Source organism: Ursus arctos, unplaced genomic scaffold (assembly GCF_023065955.2).
Source record: "Ursus arctos isolate Adak ecotype North America unplaced genomic scaffold, UrsArc2.0 scaffold_11, whole genome shotgun sequence".
NCBI lineage: Eukaryota > Metazoa > Chordata > Mammalia > Carnivora > Ursidae > Ursus > Ursus arctos.
Genome location: NW_026622775.1, coordinates 18418521 through 18439268, shown reverse-complemented (window position 1 = coordinate 18439268; position 20748 = coordinate 18418521). Strand labels below are relative to the sequence as shown.

General features: G+C 34.8%; 1 protein-coding gene across 1 annotated transcript in view; it reads right to left on the bottom strand.

Moving 5' to 3' along the window:
• The window catches only part of FAT4 (FAT atypical cadherin 4), a 166279-nt gene that overhangs the window by 52531 nt on the left and 93000 nt on the right, over nt 1-20748 (bottom strand). Inside the window, exons 6-8 of the mRNA XM_026499300.4 lie at nt 19062-19984; nt 18256-18430; nt 94-274 (exon numbers count right to left, since the gene is read on the bottom strand). Of these exons, the coding sequence (XP_026355085.2) occupies nt 94-274; nt 18256-18430; nt 19062-19984 (1279 nt within the window). The remainder of the gene's footprint in view (nt 1-93; nt 275-18255; nt 18431-19061; nt 19985-20748) is intronic.

The window sequence follows — 20748 nt, the reverse complement described above, 5'->3', positions numbered from 1 at the left end:
CTTTCTAGCAAAATTAAGCATTATATTCATTTAGTCCAAAGACTAATGTTTGATGAGAAAGACAACAAATTTTACAAAGGGAAATGTACTGACCTGATGACCGCATTTGTTGAAGCATCGGCATCTGAGGCATTTACCAATAAAATGTCTGTTCCAGTTGGTGCATCTTCAGGAATTGTGGTGAAATACATTTTACTGGCAAAAGTGGGGACATTGTCATTGATGTCATCTACTATGACATTGATTGTTCCAGTTCCAGTCAGGGCAGGGGATCCTAGAAGGAAAAGAAAATCAAATTTTTAATGTTTATAAATAACGAAGATAATAGCAAATTTAACAATAATTGGTTGTAGATAACACTACTGATAAGACTTTAGAAAACATCTCAAAGTGAAATTTCTAAATGTTACAAGTGGAGTGATTTTTAATTTTGTTACAAGGAAAGTATCAAAAACTAATGATGAACTATATGTTGGAATAAAAAATGATTAAGATGATTTAAAAAAGGAAGAAAAGTATTTTCATTTATGAACTAGTATTTCAAATCTTTTCTGGGGATCCTGCACAAAAACAGTATGTCAACCTCTCATTCTATTTTAAAGGTCCTGATTCGGCAATGTGGAACACAACAATATCATTTAAACACCGCAAAAGAGGCACTGCTGGTTTCTCTGAAATTCCATTAAAATAACTCAGTAGATTTGGAGAATACCCATGGGCATTGAATAGATGGCCAACTGACAAGGCAAGAAAACTAAATTCCTAGTCATGACTATCAATGTTAATATCAAAAATTTGGGTTTCTAACTCTTTAAATCCCCTCTTCTGTACTAATATTTGACTGTAAAGAAAAAAGATAAAGCTTCAAGTTATGTCTCAAAACTGCAACCTTCCATTTGCTAGAAATAACATTATGACAATAAGCTGATTTAGAATTACTTTCATTATATTTATCTACTATTTCATATAAATGTGAAACAATTCCTTTTTATTTCTTGTTCCAGTTCTGTTATCAGCATATAATGAAAAGCCAACATTTAGTAAAACCTTGGCGTACATCGTCTGTACTACGCAAAGTTAACAGACTCTTTGTGGTGAAGATCAAATGCAGAATTTGGTTAGATTCTGTGGGTTGTCCCACAACTAAAAGTCAAATCAACTGCCTTTGGAGGCATTTGCAAAATCATTTTTCAAATTTTAATTTCTCTAAATAGAAGCAATAGAGATCCGTTTAACTGTGTTTATCTAAAAAAAAAAATAAAGCCCTGAATACTCCCCTTTTCTGTTTAAGATATTAAAACATTTTCTCCATAAAATTATTTCTCCTTATATGAAGTTAAAATTCTACTAATTCCTAGCACTCAACACTTTTTTTTTTTTAAAAAAAGCCATCCATTCATTCACTCATTCATTTCTCTGTAAAATGTCTATGGTGTGAAATTTTACTCTTACAGAATAGTGTTGTGATTCACAACCTTCTGTATTATTTTTTCTGGCCATCTTGTGATTTGCTGATATTTCCTTTACTACTATTTAAACTTTTTCTATGTTCTTAGATTGTAATTACTGATGGCCTGATACCAAGCAGCTTTTATGCTCAAATGTACAGGAACCAAAATCAGCAGACTAAAAAATTATGGAACCCAGTGGGTTTGGTGATCTGTTATTTTTGTGCTCTGTACAAGGAAGCTCAGACTCTGTGTTAGATGTGCATGACCAGTTGAGCTGGGCACTGTAATGAAGCACAATCACTCCCAGAATCCTATGCAATTAAATTTAGGCTGTATGTCTTTCTCAGTAAGTTATTTTATATTAAGCATTCCATTTACATTAACATATTTTTAAATTCATGACTGCCAAAGTCTTATCTTTTATTTCATTTTATTATATTTTTTTAAGACAGAGTGGGATAGAGAGTGCACATGTGGTGAGGGAGGAGCAGAGGGAGAGGAAGAGAGAGAATCTTAAGCAGGCTTCCTGCGGAGCACAGAGCCCAACAGTGGGGCTTGATCTCAGGACCCCAAGATCATGACCCGAGCCAAAACTCAAGAGTCAGACACTTAGCCAACTAATTCAGCCAGGCATTGTAAGTCTTACCATTTAGGTGTTTGGTTTTATATTAAAGGAAAGAAAATAAGTCCTCACTATTCCTTATATGTATAATTAACTACAAACTTACTAAAATAGCATAATTGCCTTTTCACCAATCACTTAGTGTAGATAATGGTAAAATGATGTCACAAATATTTCACACACAAAATAGACTTGGAGGTATTATAAACACTGGAGAAGCACATCAAAATAAGACCTTAAAAATCTCACTCAACACATTAATAATGATTATACCAAATGTTTATTGAGTCCTTAGGTGTGCAAGTGCTGGTTGAAGAAGTTTCCATAAATTATCTTGTCTAAACTTCATCAGTTAGTACTTCTGCTATCTCCATTTTATGTTTAAATAAGCTGATGATTAAGTTAAGTGACTTTTTCAAGGCCATAGATATAGTGAGGAAGCTGGGATTTAAACCATGTGACTTGGATGTGATGATGTTTGCCACTGGCAAAAAGCTGGAAGATGTTGCTAGTAGCTGGACTGGTGCCACTCAGTGAGATGTGCTGGGACTTTGGACAATCTGGGTCCAGACAACAACACAAGACATGAGTTGGAGGAAAACGCCCATCTGTGAGGGACCTTAGTTATTTGCCAGTTGATGTTTGTGGGGCATTTGGAGACAACAATCTTGTCAGAGATTTTGAATTTCTCACAAGGGTCATGTTAAAGCTAACTAAATATCTTCAGGGGTATTAATGATGACCAATGTTTGTCCTAAATCTCATGTGTGTTTAATTATATATAATTTGGTGAAATGGAAGTTGAATATCTGCATCATGTTAAGATCTCTTCCACTGCTTACATTGAAAAAACATAACCGGAGGATATCTGTGCTTTTATGTGGGCAAAAGAGGTTGTCATGGGAAGGCAAGTGTGTATACTATGATGAACTGAGAGAGGGAATAATTAAATCAAGGTCCTAGAAGCAAAGGATAGGAGGAGATGGAGAGCTCTTTCATATCTTTTACTGACATGGAACTCCACTCACCAAATTTCAGTCTCCTTATCTGTAAAATGGGAATAATAAGCATAGAATCTACCCCAAAGAAGTATTGAGGGAAATGTAACATGCTTAGCATAGTGACTGGCACATGGTTAAAATGCATTCTCCATTACTCCTTGTTCTTGTACTTGCTTTAGAAACAAGGAAAATGGAAAACTGACTTATAGAAGCTTCATTTTTAAATCTTACAGATTTCAATATCATAATTCTCAGGATTTCAGTTCCCCAACAAAACTTCTGAGTCAGTTCTATAATAATATTATTTAGGAAAACATTTGAGTCATCCTTTCCTTTTGATGATTCCTTTGTAGTATAACAATATGAGACACTTAGCTCTCAAAACTTTCATAGTTTTGTGGAGAACATGTTGATTAGAAATTTAAAAATAAAAAATTTGATAATTTACAGTGAGAGTTTAAAGAAGACCTACATATTTCTGGTAGGCACATTGCTCTCTAATCAACAATAAGTACTTAAACTTGTTAAGAAATAACCCAGTAACTGCCAACCAAAGGTTTTATCTTTGGTATTCTAAAGTGTCTGATGACACACATATGGAAAACCACATAAAATGATGACTAACTCATTTGGTTAGGAACATGTGATTTCTTCCTTTGTCTATAAACTACATAAATATTGTTGCTGATGTGTTTTCTGAATTAGTAAGCAAAAAGAGAAAAACATTGTTTATGCAGGAAAATATTCAGCAAGTTCAATCTCACTGTCTTCATACCAGAGAAGGTCTAATTTTCCAAAAGATTTTAAAAGCACACCAGTAACAACAGATGGTCCTGGCTTGAAAGTAGGCACATAGGTGGTTACATTTGGTTAGATTCTGTGGGTTATCCCACAACTAAAAGTCAAATCATCTGCCTTTAAATGCATTTACAACATCATTTTTCAAATTTAAATTTCTCTAAATAGAAACAATAGAGATCATATCAACATGGGGACTCTTCTCAAGCAAAGAATGATCCCCAGATTCTCCTTTTCTCCCCTTAGTCGCTGCCACAACCCACTTTATAAGTACTTAGGTTTCTCTTCCTATTTTCTTCATGAATTGATAGTGTGAACCACAATTTCTCATGGCCTCCCTTTCTTGTTGCCCCAAAGGATGTGAATGCAGTCTTATCTACTTTTTTCAATTTTACAAGGAAACCTTACAAACAAATTGTGCTAAATTTCTAAGTCTTTTACTGAGATTTAACTAACTCTAAACTTGAATTCTGCCTCCAATATATTTTATTTTTGTTCTTGGGAATGGGGCCTACCACCATACACCTAGATCCCACCTCATCCTTGTCTACTGATAGTGTGAGCTCTGGAAGTCATTGCCTCTCAACTTCAGCAGGAAGATGAAATCAGGAGAGAAACATGGAATCCCCTCTGACTGCAAATAAATCTCATTTCTACATCACTCATCTCAGATGAAAGACGCAAGTTTCCTAGTCATTGGCCCACACAAATCTTAGCACATCCTCTTATCTGCTAATTGAATGATGAAGTCATGTTTTCATTGTTGCTTTTCTGCATTTGCTAGTTTTTACACTCTACTTCTTAATTGTGTGAGGATGTGGTCTAGGGTCCTTATGTTCCTGTTTCCTAACATCTTTTTGTTATATCCCTTGTGAAGTGCTGCACAATGTTTACTATTACTTTATCTTTAGTCCAGAACTTTATGTTGACTCCAGGCTGATACATGCAACTGACTACCTGTTGTCTCCTCTTGCAAGTTGCCAAAAAAGCCTCAACATTAGTATGTCAAAAACTGATATATCAATTATTCTGTGTAAACTTAGCCCATACTTTTATCTGTAAATGGAAATATAAATGTATACATACATATATTTGTATATACATATTGTTGAACTCTTATTTGAAATCAGATATATATGGTATACATGGTGTGTGTGTGTGTGTATAGATCTTCTATTACGCATTTAATGTACAGATTCCATGAAGTAGGTATTGTTTAATTTTTTTATGAAAAATTTGAGACTCAAAGAATTTAAGCAATTTATTTGCGTTCAGTCATAGTAGAAAGAGAAAGCCAATCTTGAACTCTTAAAAAAAATCTTTTTTTTAGTTTATTGGTCCAGATAAAACTATGCCATTCTTATTACAGATGTTTTACTCTGTATTATCATTACTATCAATATACTTCTGCCTTATCCCCTATTAAGTTATAAGATAATTGAGAGCAGGAATAATTTTATTTAATTCATCTTTATATAAACCCATAATGCATACCATTAGGACTTGTCCTCATTCTGTAGTCATTTCCTTTGATTCTTTATATGAAAATCTGGTCTAGTGACTGGCTGAAAGTTCAAAGAGCTGAATATTTCTAGAAATATACATGTGGGAATATAGGCCTTAGCCTAAGGCTGGGGTCAGAGAACAAGACTGCAGACAAAGGTCAAAGTTTTGGAGATAGTCTACTACTTATAAACAGAGGGTCCCAATTAATCCTGAGTCCCAGGAGAAGACTCAGAATACCAGGGGCCAATGTTTAGTTTGAAAAGATCTGATAATGATGAATTATATAGGCAGTGGCGTAATAGGGCAAGATTTTTCAATTTCATCTGGGATTGATTTATGAAAAACGGATGCAATCAAAAAGAAGAGGCAGGATGTAATGACACAGACTCCTGGTAGCTGATGGGGGGCCAAGGAAAAGGTTTGAAGTTACAAATGAAATAAAAAATTAGGTCTCAGAAATTTACAACTGTAGAGGCTAGGAGGTGCAGTGGACATTTGAAATATAATTTTAAGTCAGAAGATATAGGGAACTTCAAATTTCATTTTGTAAAATTTTATATATTGTGTATATACATATTCATCTGTATCAATATGTATATATGTATGTATATTTACATACAAATGTAAAATAAACATGGATAAATTGATAGAAACCTGGAATTTTTAGAGCAAATGGCAAACAATGCACATGATTCTGAAAAGCATTTTTAAAACTGTGTGAAAATAAATCACAAACACGGAGAAAGAATGTTCACAGCTTAATCTTCTGATAATCCATGCTACTGTGGGTTGTTCCAATGCTTTGTCTGAGTCATATTCCATATTTTTTAATTTGCGAAATTATTAAGTAAGTTAAGTAAGTAGTAAGCCTTTAACACTGGTGGCTTAATAAGCTCATATATATTAAGATAAAGTTCAAGATAATTTATAATAAGATTTTTAAAAAGAAAAAAGTTTCAGGCAACTGCTCTATCAGAAAATACATCTTTAGTAAGTGTAACAAATGAATCTAAATGAGTAATTAAAGTTCAAACTGCAGGCAGATTACATTTTTTATGTTAGCCCTTATAAATTAAACATACTTTTGTGAAACATGAAAAACTATTCCACAGAAATAAAATTTTTGCCTAACTGAAATCTGGTGCTTTGCAACAAAGCCGATTTCATTCTTGACATCAAACATTTGGTGAATGGGTCCTCTGACTGGGTGTGTATTTGGTGTAGTAAAGTATTAGCTTCTTTTTTTCTTTCCCATGAAGTAAACATGGTTTTCTCACAGTTCGTAAGCCATCCACTGAAAACGTACTGAATCTCAGCCATTCTATATTAACATTGGAACTTCTATGGTTAGATTTAAATTTGAATTCAGCAAATGTATAAAGCAAATAAGTATGGAGCATGTAAATATGACTGGAAGTTTAATATTGTAGAAATTACATTTTATAGTATAATTTATTACTGCTAATTAGTTCTACAAATACATTATCATGTAGGTATATGTATGCATAGATAACACCTGATTTTTAAATTATCTCTGCAGGAATCTTTATCAAAAACACTGTAGTTCCTTGATAAATTCTTATACTAAATAGAGATGATAAGTAAAACTAAAGCGACCATTTAATAATGTTATGAAAATGATATGGAAAAGTTGTACAACCATGTGAATGTACTTAATGCTGTCGAACTGTACACTTAAAAACAATTAAGATGGTAATTATGTTATATATATATATATAGCCACAATTTAAAAAATTTTTAAAGTAATATATAATGTTAATAAAATATTTTATTCTGCACAAAACATCTGTCTTGAGGAATTACTCTTTAAAGGATATTTTTAAAAATTCTCAAAAAAAAAAACCAATCCTCAACACCTGTTGAAATTCTGAAACACCAAAGGCTGTCTTCAAATGCTAAACACAACCTTCCTCCTTCCTACTTAGTGAAAATATTGAATTACATATTTATGAAATAACTATCAAAATAGGCTACAAAACGGTTATGTTTTAACAAGATAAAATTAAAGGACTTTTGAAGAGAAAAAAAACCTAACAATAAGATCAAGTTAATTTTTATGATATTTAGCATTTATCTTTTAAGTAACATAAACATTTTCCTTTACAAAACAGTTTATTTCCATTTCAACATTGGTTCCTTTGTCTACTTATATTTATAGCTTATTTGAGTAAATGAAGTGTAGACTGAAATTATTTTATTAAATTTTAATTCTATGCAACAGAATGACAATTCTAGCTCTTATTTAACAGAATTTCAGAGGTTAAATCATCTGTTTTTGTATTGTATCTCATGAATATATAAATGAAATTCTACATAGGAAGATTTTTTCCTATTAAAGAGTAGCTGATTTAAAGAAAAGTATGTAAATAAATAATTTATAATAATACTTATGTCACTAACAGATATGGTACAAAATCTTACTAGAAATAAGAGGAAGTAAAATAATCATCAGTTATCAACTTTGGAAATAAATTCTCATCTAGGACAAGTATTTTGTTACAGTAACCTTATTTGGCCCAAAATGGAGTCATTCATGCTAAGCCTCCCATCAGCAACCCAGAACTTAACTAAGTTTCTGTGTTTGGGGGTTCTCCCAGAAACAGAGTCCTAGGTCAACCAACCAGCACTTGCCTCTTCAGAACAAATTACCTCAGCTGACTCCAAGTCTTCCTTATGCTCTGTATAGGGAAAGTGACCTTGCTTTAATCAGTCAGCAAATGCCAGTATAATGTCCTTGCTCCTGCTCACCTGGTCTATATGAATCTCATGTCTTATACAGATCTGTGAAGGTTCTTTCTATTAGATTGGATACTGCTTGATTCATGAATTATTGAATAAAAGCTTACTAGATCAGTAAAATGTTTCTGGAAAGATTTTCGTTCAACAACTCAAATGGAAATAACCAAAACTGCCTTAGACTAAATATAGAAGCAAGTTAAATGCAATTAATTTTTAGTAATTGAAGATAATTCTGGCTCTATCTGATTTATGGAATCACTGGTGCCTTATGGAAAGTTTTACAGCAATTTTCATTATTAAAAATGTTCATCATAACAGACAAGACAACCTCTTCTCCAACATTTTCCCACAAATAATGTTGACAAAATGCCATCTTTCTGGAACATTTAAAAAACAACTATCTTCAGATGTAATATGTCATATTCCACATTTCTGACCTCTCTTTTGATTATAGAGCCATTTGCAATGCAATGACTGTCTCAACTAAACAACGTGACAGATAGCATGAATTCAAATGTCATCATATCTTCACCAAGAAAATAAAGCATGGTGACTAGCCCTTTTAGCTTTTAGAATCAACTTTTGCAAAAGCATCATGTTTCCCCTCCATTAAAAAGTAATTTTCTATCCCTGCATAAGAATGAAGTTTAGTCCTTCTTTCAGTCAGATGATAAATGCCCTTAATTAGAAATGCTAATAACTGAACTTTTCCCCTCAGACCTATTAGTTATGCTGACACATAGACGCTTCATAACTAAGCTTTTTGGCCAAATCTACATCCAGAGTATCTCTATATCCCTTTTATATATTAGACTAAGAACAGATAAAGAATAATGTATTTAATTTGTGTACTGATTAATTTCCCACCCCCAAATTAAATGCAAACATGCGCGCACACAGCCCAACTGACTCATTGTATGTATATGTCCGTTTATATCATACATATTGTATATTCTTAGTAAAATATATTACACTTGTTTTGCACTTTATAAAACCTATAGATACACATTTCTTGATTTGATGAGAATATCAATACTTTGATTTCAAATTTACGAATATTCTTATTTTGCAAGCTGTTTTAATGGCTGAAAACCACAAGTTGTTTTTTTTATAAACCAATTTTTTTAAGTGTAAAAATAACATTTAATCCAAAGAGAAGAAATTTTTATGAACATGGTCTATACAAAACATATCACAAGTAGACAAGCTAATATGTAGCAAGCAGTGAGTAATGGTCAAGAAACGTTCTCCCTGCCCAGGTTTACCAGTTTTGAATCCTGTTTTCACTGAAAAACAGCTGCATGCTTAAGCCAAGTTGCTTACCTTCTTTGATACTCAGGGTTTTTGTTTTTCTTTTAATTCATAAAACTGGAATAAAAGTATCTATTTTACAGGGTTGTAATGAGATTAAATGAGACAATATAGTACAAATTCTGGCCCATACAAGCACTCAGAAAGCACAGAATGGATAGCACCTAAAGTTTGTGACTTTCCACGGTGTCTCTACACCAATGTCTTCCCTGAGAACTAAACTTCTAAATCTATCTACCCGACATCTCCACTGTTTATCTCATATTGAAAATATAACATATCCAAAAAATAATTCTTGATAATTTATCTTAAAATTCTTCTCTCTCCCCATCTCCAAATTTCCAAGGCAAATATTCTAGGACTCCTGTTTGACTCATCTCTTTTCCAAACTTCCTGCACCTCCAATCTCATTATCAAGTCCCACTGGCTCAATCTTTAAAATGGATAGGATAGTTCATTCCTTCAGCCCACCTCCACACTGTCACCTAATTTCAAACACTGTTATCTCTTTCAGGGATTGCTGTCATGGTCTTTTAAACACCATCTCTACTTCTGCTCTTGTTCTTCACCACTATCACAAAGCCAGATCTCTTCTCCACAGCACCAGATCTTTCCAAAGCCCCCAGTCACTCCCTATCCAAAATCTTAACAAGGCTTCACTTCGCTCTTTGAATAAAATTAAAGTTCTTTACCCCGCCCTAAAACGTTTATGTGATCTAGCTTCTACTTTCCTCATCCTCCAAGACTTTCTCTTTTTCACTCTAGTCCAGCCATCCAGGACCTTCTGCTGTTCTTTGGGTATGGTCAGCTCGATCTCTGCCTTAAGGCTGTTTCATCTGCAAGCAACTGCAAGCAACCTAGATCTTCCATTTCACTTTCCTGACTATACGATCAAAAATAGTACCTCCAGTTCCTCCCTCTCTTACCACTTAACCTGCTCTATTTAACTTCATAACATCTCATATCACTCCTGGTCTGTGTATTATATTTTGTTTTTTGTTTATCTTTGAGAACAGAAATTTTCACTTTTCACCATTGTATCTCCAGTACCTAGAAGAGCTGGAAGAGACTGCTGCACAAATATTTTCTGACAAAACAACACTGAGGTATTTGTTACACATTAATGTAGTCCATAAAAGCAGAAGTGTCTCATTGACTATACTCAGAATTCACTTATAAGGTCTATTAAATCAACTTCATGGTTTGATTTTAATAAATGCAAAATGACAACGGCAGGGATAATTGGTAATATTACCATCTTCTACCTGGAAAGCCTAATGAATTTTTTTATATCTTCTCCCACTTAGCAATTTAACTTGAACAATGGCTAAATTTAAGCCTATTTTGAAAAGATCAATATTGAAATTACTGATTCTAATTAATTTGACTTCACTTAAACATATTTTGAAACATTAATTTATTTGGAAAAAATAACAGTTAAACGTTTTGCTCATTAGAAGGTTACAATGAACAGCATATAAGAAGAGAAGCTTTCCAAAAATTGCATTTTTGGAAATCTATGTTATTCAGAGAGTCAGCAGATCCTGCTTCAAAAATACAGTATATGTGAGCAAGAACTCAGTTGAAAGGCAGAAATCCTAGATATTTTTCTTGACTCTGTCACTCTTGGTCTTCAAGCTCTGGCAAACTGCCTATTTTTCCAGGCCTCAATTTTCTTATCTCAAATATAAAGAAAATGGACTGGCTCATTTCCAAGAAGTCTTCTGGCTATAAAATTATCAGTTTAAGTCAGGTTTCTCTAATTTGGAAGTTTTTCATATACAGTTCTTTTTCAAAATCCTTCCATATTACACACTGAATTATAACTAACATCCCCCTATTGTCATATCACCATGTTTTGCTGCTTTCTCACATACTAATGCAGTTCCCTGAAAAAGCATTCGCAGATATTAATGATTCACAGATTCTAAATATACTGGTGAGGGCAGAAGATCATCTAATTTAAAAAATATATATATCAAAGAGACCTGAAAAATTACTTGTATAGATGTATATCTATTGGGATGGTTTATCTAAACACCAAAATTTCCATAACAAAACTCAAAACAAGTGACTCTTTTCATATTACATTTATGTGAAGAGTCATAGGCTGTTATTATTAAGCCATGTGAAGCTAAATACCATACGTATGATATAGTTTTTATAGCTAAAAAGGTGCTTTGGGTATTTGAGAGATAAGGAAGGCTCACCCTTCTTTGTTTGGGGAAGGCCACATACAGAAAAATTGCCGAATGGTAACACTGCAAAGGTACCTGGTTCCATCTTAGGCAGATTTTTAAGTAGTGAATCAAATTAAGAAAAGGTAGGTGGCACAGCACAGAGTAGGACAAGTCCTACCTAGAAACATCCAACAGATAACAGAATTGAATAAGATCCAGAAGGTTCAGGGGAAAGTCATGAGAACATAGCTGAAACAGTATTTTAAGTATTTGAAACTGAATTAAAGCCATAAAATGCTTCAGTGGGTCCTTACATATGACCGCAATTCATCACAGCACACTAAACACTCCAGAGCCTTAAACACTTGTGCTGTTTTTCAAAGAAGAGGTCAATTTGAATGACCACAACCAATGTAGCAAAAACTTCTGGAATTTCAGCCATGAATTTCAAAAGATTGGCACTTTTCCTTATGATAGGTCCTTTGAAAAATCTGCAAGTGATAAATATACAACAATAAACTAAAAGTATGGTAAATAAATACGAAATAACAGTTGCATATTAAAATAACAGAATGGTGATTAATTGGTTACTAATGATCATTTTTCACTCATTAAATCAGTTTTTCATTCAACAAATTTTATTAAGCACCTGTTATATCACAGGTTCTGTTCTGTAATTCATTTCTTAACAAGACTTAGGAAATTTCCATTCTACTGGAAAAATGATAGTTACTGATGGGGTAAACAAAATGCACACACTCATGTATTATTTATAAGTATATAGTTTCAGACAATAATTAGTGCTAAGACAAAATCACAACAAGGTAAAGTGATAGAGAGTGACACTGGAGAGAGGGGATTACATTAGACTGGTGGTCAGATAAATCGTTTCCGAGAGGTTGACAACTCACCTAGATATAACAACAAAATGACCAAGACATGAATGTGTTTGTCCTTAAAAAAAAAAAAAGTCAGCTCTACAGTAAAACACTCCAGATAAAGAGAAGTACATGTGCACAGGGGAAAGGCAGTACAAGGTTGGTGTTTTTAAATTAAAAGAGGCCAGATTAACCAGCATTAGCAATTTGCAATAAAAGTTTGACAACTACTTTCCAGAAGCAAGTCACTGGATTGGTGGCATTTGCTGATTTCTGTGTGGCAAATACTTCCACACTGGATGATTTCAACCCATCGACACGATGACACTGAATGCAGAGCTGGGAGGTGACCACGGCTGAGCCTGCCCACTGCACGAGGGCAGGCGCCTGGTGAAGGAGGCAGTGGGTGGGAAGGGATGAGGTCAGATAGGTGGACAGAGGCCGGGTCATTTAATGCCATGTGTCAACGGTGAGAAATTCAGGCTTCAATCTTAGAAACCACTGAAGGGTTTTTAAGCAAGCGATGGGGCATGATGATTTAATTTATAGTTCCAAAGTTCATGAGCTGCTTGCTGAAGAATGTACTTTGGGGAGGAAAGTTAGGCCGTTAGGGAGTTACTCTCTCCCTGGTTTAGACCAAAGTGGTGGTAGTAGAAATGAAGAAAGTGGATAAATTTAGGACATTTTTTTAAGGCAGAGTCTGCTTGTGAATGGACTTGTTCAATGTGGGGTACAGAGAAAGAGGAACAAAGAATGATAACAACAATTGGGAAATTGTGGACATAGAGCAATTTATGGAGGGAAGCGAGGTGGTTAGAGGCAAAAAGCTTTATTTGGCCTTACTGCTTAAGCTGTCCAGCAAACATGATGACTAATATTAAAAGCTAAAGTAAGTCGATCTCTTATTTATTTCTGCCAGAAAGCTTTTCGTGTAGAAATCAGTATACTCATTTTATCAATATGAACATGAGGGTAACTTACCCAAGTTTATGTAGCTAGGAAATGGCAGAGGTGAGATTTGCACCTCAGCTTAACTACACAGCTAGGTATTTACCTCAGAATATACTTTCATTTTGCAAATTAATTCTCTGAATTAATGTTTTAAGTGTATTGCTCTGGGTTCCCTGATAATTCTGTGCAACTTGCTATATTAAAATCATTTTATTTATTGCACATATGAGACAATGATAAGGAAAACTCTTGTAAGGAAGGCTACTTGGGACTAGAATGCCAAACTATGTGAAGGGAACGAACTGCTCTAAGTCAGTTGCCCTCTTACAAGGAACCACATAGCGATGGGCTCTGTGCAGGACTTCCATTACTGTGCCAAGTTGACGCTTCAGCTTCAAAGAGTTTGTACTTGCGGGGCATCTGGGTGGCTCAGTCGGTTAGGCGTCTGCCTTCAGTTCAGGTCATGATTTTGGGGTCCTGGGATTGAGCCCCACACACCAGGCTCCCTGCTCAGCGGGGAGTCTGCGTCTCTCTCTGCCTCAGCCTCTCCCCTCTACTCATACTCTCTCTCTCTCTCAAACAAATAAATAGAATCTTAAAAAAAAAAAAAAGTTTGTACTTGGTACAGTACATATTTCTGGAAAAAAATAACAGTAAGGAATACAGAATGAAGGGGTACATTTGCATGTTTAATTATAGTTAAATAAAGTATTATTTTTAACTGAGTTATAGTCTCAACTCTACCCATTAAACTACCATTTAATAATTTGATCCTCTAGGGAAAAAATGAGGTAGAATTATTATACTCTGTTCTGGTTTTGTTATTTAACAACGTAACCTTCAGCCCCACATACATGTGATGGTGTGGCTGTAGCTCATTTTAAGTAGCAGACAGGACCAGTTAGAGAATTTCCAGATGTGCTACTTGATAGCTGTGCTGTCAGTAAGTAAAAATATAATAAGAGTGGCTAATATTTTCTCCAAAAAAATATTCAAAGACTTAACGGTTTGCTGATAAAAAAATAAGATAAAATAAAAATGAATAAATAAACCCTGCTTCTTCAATTATCGCCGTATTGCTGGAGTTGACCCACCTTTGGTATGCCATCAGGTAAGAATTTTTAAAAAGCAAAGGAAAAGTGATTTGTGACCTAGAATAAAACCGTCAAACTTTTTTTCTTATTTAGAATACTTTGATATGTTCCTGGTCCTTAGAAAGCTGCAAATTTGAGAATACCATGGCATCTGGGATCTAAGAGCTGCCCTGTTTTTCCGAATTTTCTCACGTCACCTACCAATTTCACTTTTAAATCAAAGCAGTGAATCTGTATTTTAAATCCTATGTCAGAAACTTCATTGTTGGAATGCTGGATTAAATGGCGGATACTGCAGCCTGGTATCTCCAACTCACATTCTCCCGTAAAAGTGGTTTATTGTGATACCCGGGGTAGGCAAAGGAATTGAACATAAAGTCTAGTTTCAATGACTTTAAAATAATTAAGCCCCTTCTACATGATCTATATTGATCTTCAGACACCTAACTGAATACTTCTCCATTAGCCTCGGACACATCAGGCCATTTCAGGGCAACTCAAAAAATAAAAATAAAAAAACATTCCCATAAAAAGCTGTGCTTTGGGACAAAGTTCAATCCATTCTCTAATTTCCAAGGCTGCCAAAACGCTGAATCTCATTTGTGCCTCCCACCATGCTCCCTAACACCGTATTTAAGGGTCTGAATGACAAGCTTCCAAATACCTTAATTTTACTGATAATCTGAATTTCCATAACTCATAACTCTCTTATCTCAGTATTGGGCAGAATCAACACACACCTGGTCTTCACATTTCTCATTTAATGGCAATAATCAGTCATAGAAATTAGAGTTATACTTCTATTATTTGTCCTTGCATTAAGAATCCTAGGTCCCTAATTTTCCTCGGGCTCAAGGCTCGTGGCTCCAGAAACTCACATGGTCTGGTTCCCTGGAACCAGGACTTGGTTCCTGCACAGTCTGCAACATTTAGAACAATGTTCTATTTTATCTCCTCCTCATGAAATTTCCTCCTAACAGGCTCATTCGCTCATGTCTATTAGAAGAAAACACTTTTTGCTTTATCATTTCAAGTTTTCTTTTTCTTTATCTTTTCCTCATGGAATGTCTCCTCCATATTGTCATTTTAGTGAAGAGTGAGCACAAGCTGGGGAAATGGCAGGCCGAGGGAGAGGCAGGCTCCCTGCTGAGCAAGGAGCCCAATGCGGGGCTCCATCCCAGGAGTCTGGGATCATGACCTGAGCCGAAGGCAGATGCTTAACTGACTGAGCCACCCAGGCATCACTTGAACAAGTATTTAACCCCTCTGAGTTTGGATTTACTCTAAGTAAAGTAAAAATAACATTAAGTCTCTGAGATGATAAAGAAAAGTGATGTGTAGAAATGGGTTAATGTCTGTAAAACCTGGTATACTGCACAACACATATGGCCAAATATCAAAAACAAACAAACAAAAAACACAACATTCCCTTTCTCTTCACAATATCTTTCACCCCTTGACCGCATAGACACACAAAAATAATTTAAATTCTCAGAATTATGTGGTTGAAAACAGGCATTCTTGTCTACATGGTCACATTCCTTCTCTGCCATGCCTTTTGACTTAGAATGTTCCAAAGCACAAATCCTCTGATGGAGAACTTGTAGGCTGTGCCTGCCCATCCCAAGTCACCCTGCACTGCACCCCTAACTCTTACAATCACATCCTGCTTCCCACCCGGGGATGACCTCCATGTGACACCTTCTGAGCAGCAAGTTTTATAGTGACTGATGCCTTAGCCAACTAGATTTCCTGTCCTGGTTTCTCCTCCCCCACTTCACCTCCACAAAAGATAGGTTTTCATGCATGCCTAGAACTGACCACACGTTTTCAGTACTACCTGGAGAGGGAAGCTAAGACTGGAATGTTTTAGTAACAAAACCTTAGTTCTAAATATCTGACTACCAGCTTCTACTCAGTTTTATCCTCTCTTCTTTCCAGGCAGCTCTTGAAATACTGGATTGATGTGAGCAATGTGGTAGTGGCTGCATGTTTTTACATGGGGATGCTTACATTTTGTGCCTACTAACCATGAGCACAATACTGACTACACACATAAGAAAACATGTTTCAGATCAACTTGGCTTAAGCTTTATGCGGTTACCACACCGCAGTCTGTTTATCATTCCTCGGAATTTTATAGTTTGCATTAAACCTAACATGGTCATTCACACATATTAAAAAAAATACAGAGAATATTGTTTTCTCTGTAGGTCTCAGATAATTACACTCCAAAAAGTAAATAGCAGATAATATACAAGAGACTCCTCAATAATCAGCAGCACTATCATTTGAATACTGAACATAAATCGATCATTACATCAAAATGTCCTGCTCTTTCAGAAGCGGAGACAATATATTGTATACTCCAGAACTGGTCATATATAACAAGAATATTAATAAATTATGTTCATCAAAAACATTTCAACAACAGTAAAAACAGCTCATTTGTAAACTCACAATTGTTCTTTTGTATCAGTATCCACACATCTACATATCGATATAAATATATATCATATTCATGAATATATATATATATATATATAAACACACACATACACATACATAACTTTAAGCATTTAAGGTTCCAACAAATGTGCCTTGGCTTAAAACAGTTTCAACAAATTTTTAAAAACTATGTCAACATTATCAAATTCTTTAATACTTAAATAGTAAGTTGTGACTATGTTTTTTAAAGATTTATGTATTTATTTGAGGGGGAGGGCAAAGAGAGAGGGAGAGAGAAACCCAAACAGACTCCACACTGAGCGTGGAGCCTGACATCAGGCTTGATCTCATGGAAACCAAGAGTTGGACGTTTAACCGATTGTGCCACTCAAGTGCCCCAAGTTGTGACTATTATTATAAATGAATATAGGACGATGTTTCATAATTCATTAATACTCCTAGAAATCAATTAAATCAATCAATGAATAAATTAATTTATTCAATCATTTATTCAACAAATAATTAAGCAATCCATACTTTCTTCATGTCCTAAAGTTTCTTTGAGAAATTTTTAATTATTTCAATTTTGAATTAGAAGTTTCAGTATTTATAGAGTCAATATATGCAAAACAAAATAATGGTATATCTTTTTTTAATAGATTATATTTTATACTACCTGCTATACAATTTTACATAATTACTACTTCCAGACACGAAAAGCTAGCTAACGTATATTGTTTTTCATTATTTCTATCATAGTCCATTACACTGCTAACTCAATGAGAATGCTGGGCTCTCACTGTTACTCTTTTTTGGAGCTCTGTGGGGCTTCATCAAATGTCTATTACAGCTGCTTATAAAACCTAGAGTACTAATGAAGTAAAACTCTGGACCCACTCTATTATCTCCACGACCAGTTAGAACTTCTCATCTGAATGTTTTCAAAGCCTAAAATACTCGAAACACCTCGTAGTTCAAGTGGTAGAGTTATCAGGTCATCCTCAAAGGTACTCACGTGGCTTGCTGGGCAAGGACGCATTTTGTCTTATAGGAATAGAGCTCTGTACTCAAGCCCTTAGCACTTACATATTTATACACAAATTTCATAAAGTGATATATGTGCTATAAATCATGTAGATATAATCAGAGTTCTAAGGATTAGCACATTTCAACAAATATTTAATTTCATGGTAGACAGATATACTTTCATTTATTTATATTGTGAAGAGATTCTTCACAACCAGACAAGATTTACCTGAATCCGTAGCTGTGATCATCAAGACAAAATGCTCCTTTGTCTCGCGGTCCAAACTCTGTATTACTCGAAGTTCTCCACTAGCTGAGAGAGTAAAAGCATTGTCTTCATTACCACCAAGGAGAACGTATGAGAGTTTGCTGTTAGAACCTTGATCATCATCTCTTGCCACCACCTATAGGAGAAAACAAGACATGCCAGGAATGTGAGTAAAACTAATACAATGTCTACCGCAAAGTAAAATGTACCATTAAAAATAATGAGGTAGACTCATGTACCAATATTAAAAGGTTCCAGAGACATATTTCTAGGTTTCAAGTAAAAAATAAAAATGGTACATGGTAAGCATGTACTATTTGTGTAAAAATATGTATAAATCAAAGGATAGTATTTTTGGAAGGTTTCGCAAAAATTTTTGACAGCAGTTTCATCTAGGTAGTTGGATTTGTAAAAAGGGAAATGAGAACAATGTAACAAAGTTTTCAAACTTTTATATCATTTTATTTTCTCACTATGTTTAAATATTACTGTTTTACTGAAACGAAATTCAAAATACACAAATATGTAAATGTGTGCAACATGAGTACACACAGAAGAACATAACTGAAATACAACATTTCAATCTCTGAAGAGATCAATAGGTACTTAGGTATAATTTCCATAAACCTTTCTTTTTCAGGGTTTGCTATATCTGCAGTTAAGCATTTATGTAGAGAATGATGAAGAGGTGGGTGTAGGAGAGGGTGGACTTTTAAATTAGATGTCTTACAGTGAACACAGTATCTGTTTAATTTAAATATACTGACCTGAAGAATTGTCCTGGGCAGTGTCCCTAAATTCTCAGGGACATTTACAGAATATGGAGACAGCTCAAACATGGGAACAAAATCATTAATATCCAGTAGAACAATGCTGACAGTGGAGGTGTCAGTTCTTGGGGTACTGCCCCGATCTGCGGCCTGAACAGTTAAAGAGTAAGTAGGAGTTTTTTCTCTATCCAAAGGCTTAGCCACAGTGATGGCACCTGTGACAGAGTCGATCCGAAATTCCTGATTGGCATTACCATCAACAATGCCATAGCGAACCTGTCCATTTGTACCTTCGTCTCCATCTGCTGCATATACTTGTATTATATCTGTTCCAGTAAGTGTGTTCTCGTTAATCTCCACTTTATACAAGGCCTGCACAAAAACAGGGTTGTTGTCATTGATGTCAAGCACCATAACTACGACCTCTGTAGATGAAGAGAGAGCTGGTTGACCTTTGTCTGTAGCCACCACTGTCAGAGTGTAATTAGAAACCTCTTCTCTATCCAGTTCTCCGGTGAGCCTCACTTCACCATCAATGGTCCCAATACTGAACTTGTTTCCCAAAGGGTTCAGCAAGGTGTACTCAATATAGCTGTTTGGGCCACTGTCTGGGTCCGTTGCTTGAGCTTTGAAAACAATAGTATCAATAGGTGTGTTTTCTGGAATGTATGTCAACTTAGGGGAAAGAAATGTTGGTGGGTTATCATTTACATCCAACAAAATAATGGAGACGTGGGCAGTGCTTGTGAACCTGGAGGCCGGAAGCATTGGCAGGTCATGCACCTGAACAACCAGGTTGTAGAAGGACTGACTTTCCCGATCCAAACTTTTAAGGACTTTCAGTACACCATTCTTGTCCACTGTAAACTGACCGAGGCTATCACCTGAAGCAATGCTATAAGCCAACTGGGAGTTGATGCCTGAAATGGAAGGGAAGAAAGTTATATTTTCTTGAATGTATGCTGACTACAGACTAAGTTGCACCAAAATATCTGACATAAAACTTTGCATATTTGATATATGATGCCCCAAACACGCCTTACGGATGATTTAGCTGCAGTTAATTTTTTTGTAAGTAATACATACACATAATTCCTTGCCTGTTAACTTTGGATGTGAAAAGATGTTTACAATTGGCGAACAAATGATCTATATACTGCTTGCTATTTACTACGATGTTGAAATGTGAAATTACAAACATAAAGAGGAGAAAAATATTCCAGGGAGCGGATATTTTTCTGTACATTTCCTTATTTCTGTCACACAGCTCCTGAGAGTTCAACATTAACAGTGCCACACTCTATACTGTTAGCCAAACATTTAGAACTTCAGTAATTTATTGAGGCTGACACCAATTTTCAGAGAAGGGTAATAAAATTTTCTGATGTATGGCATTAGTCATGGGTGTTTTAAGTCTACTTTTACATTCCTTGTCAGAACCAATAAATACTTTTTAATTCTTATTAAGCATCTGGCTAATGGCCTTTGTGAAAATAATTCTCTCTCAAATTTTATTATGTACATTTAATGTGTTTTAAAAGTATTCTTTGAAGAAAACGTTAGCAGTAAAATTATACATAAAAGGCTGCAAATATAAATACTCACACTTTTATTTGGCTATATTTAGATACTATTTTATCTATTTTTCCTAGGAACATGTGTCACTTTTTAATTGTAAAAAAAT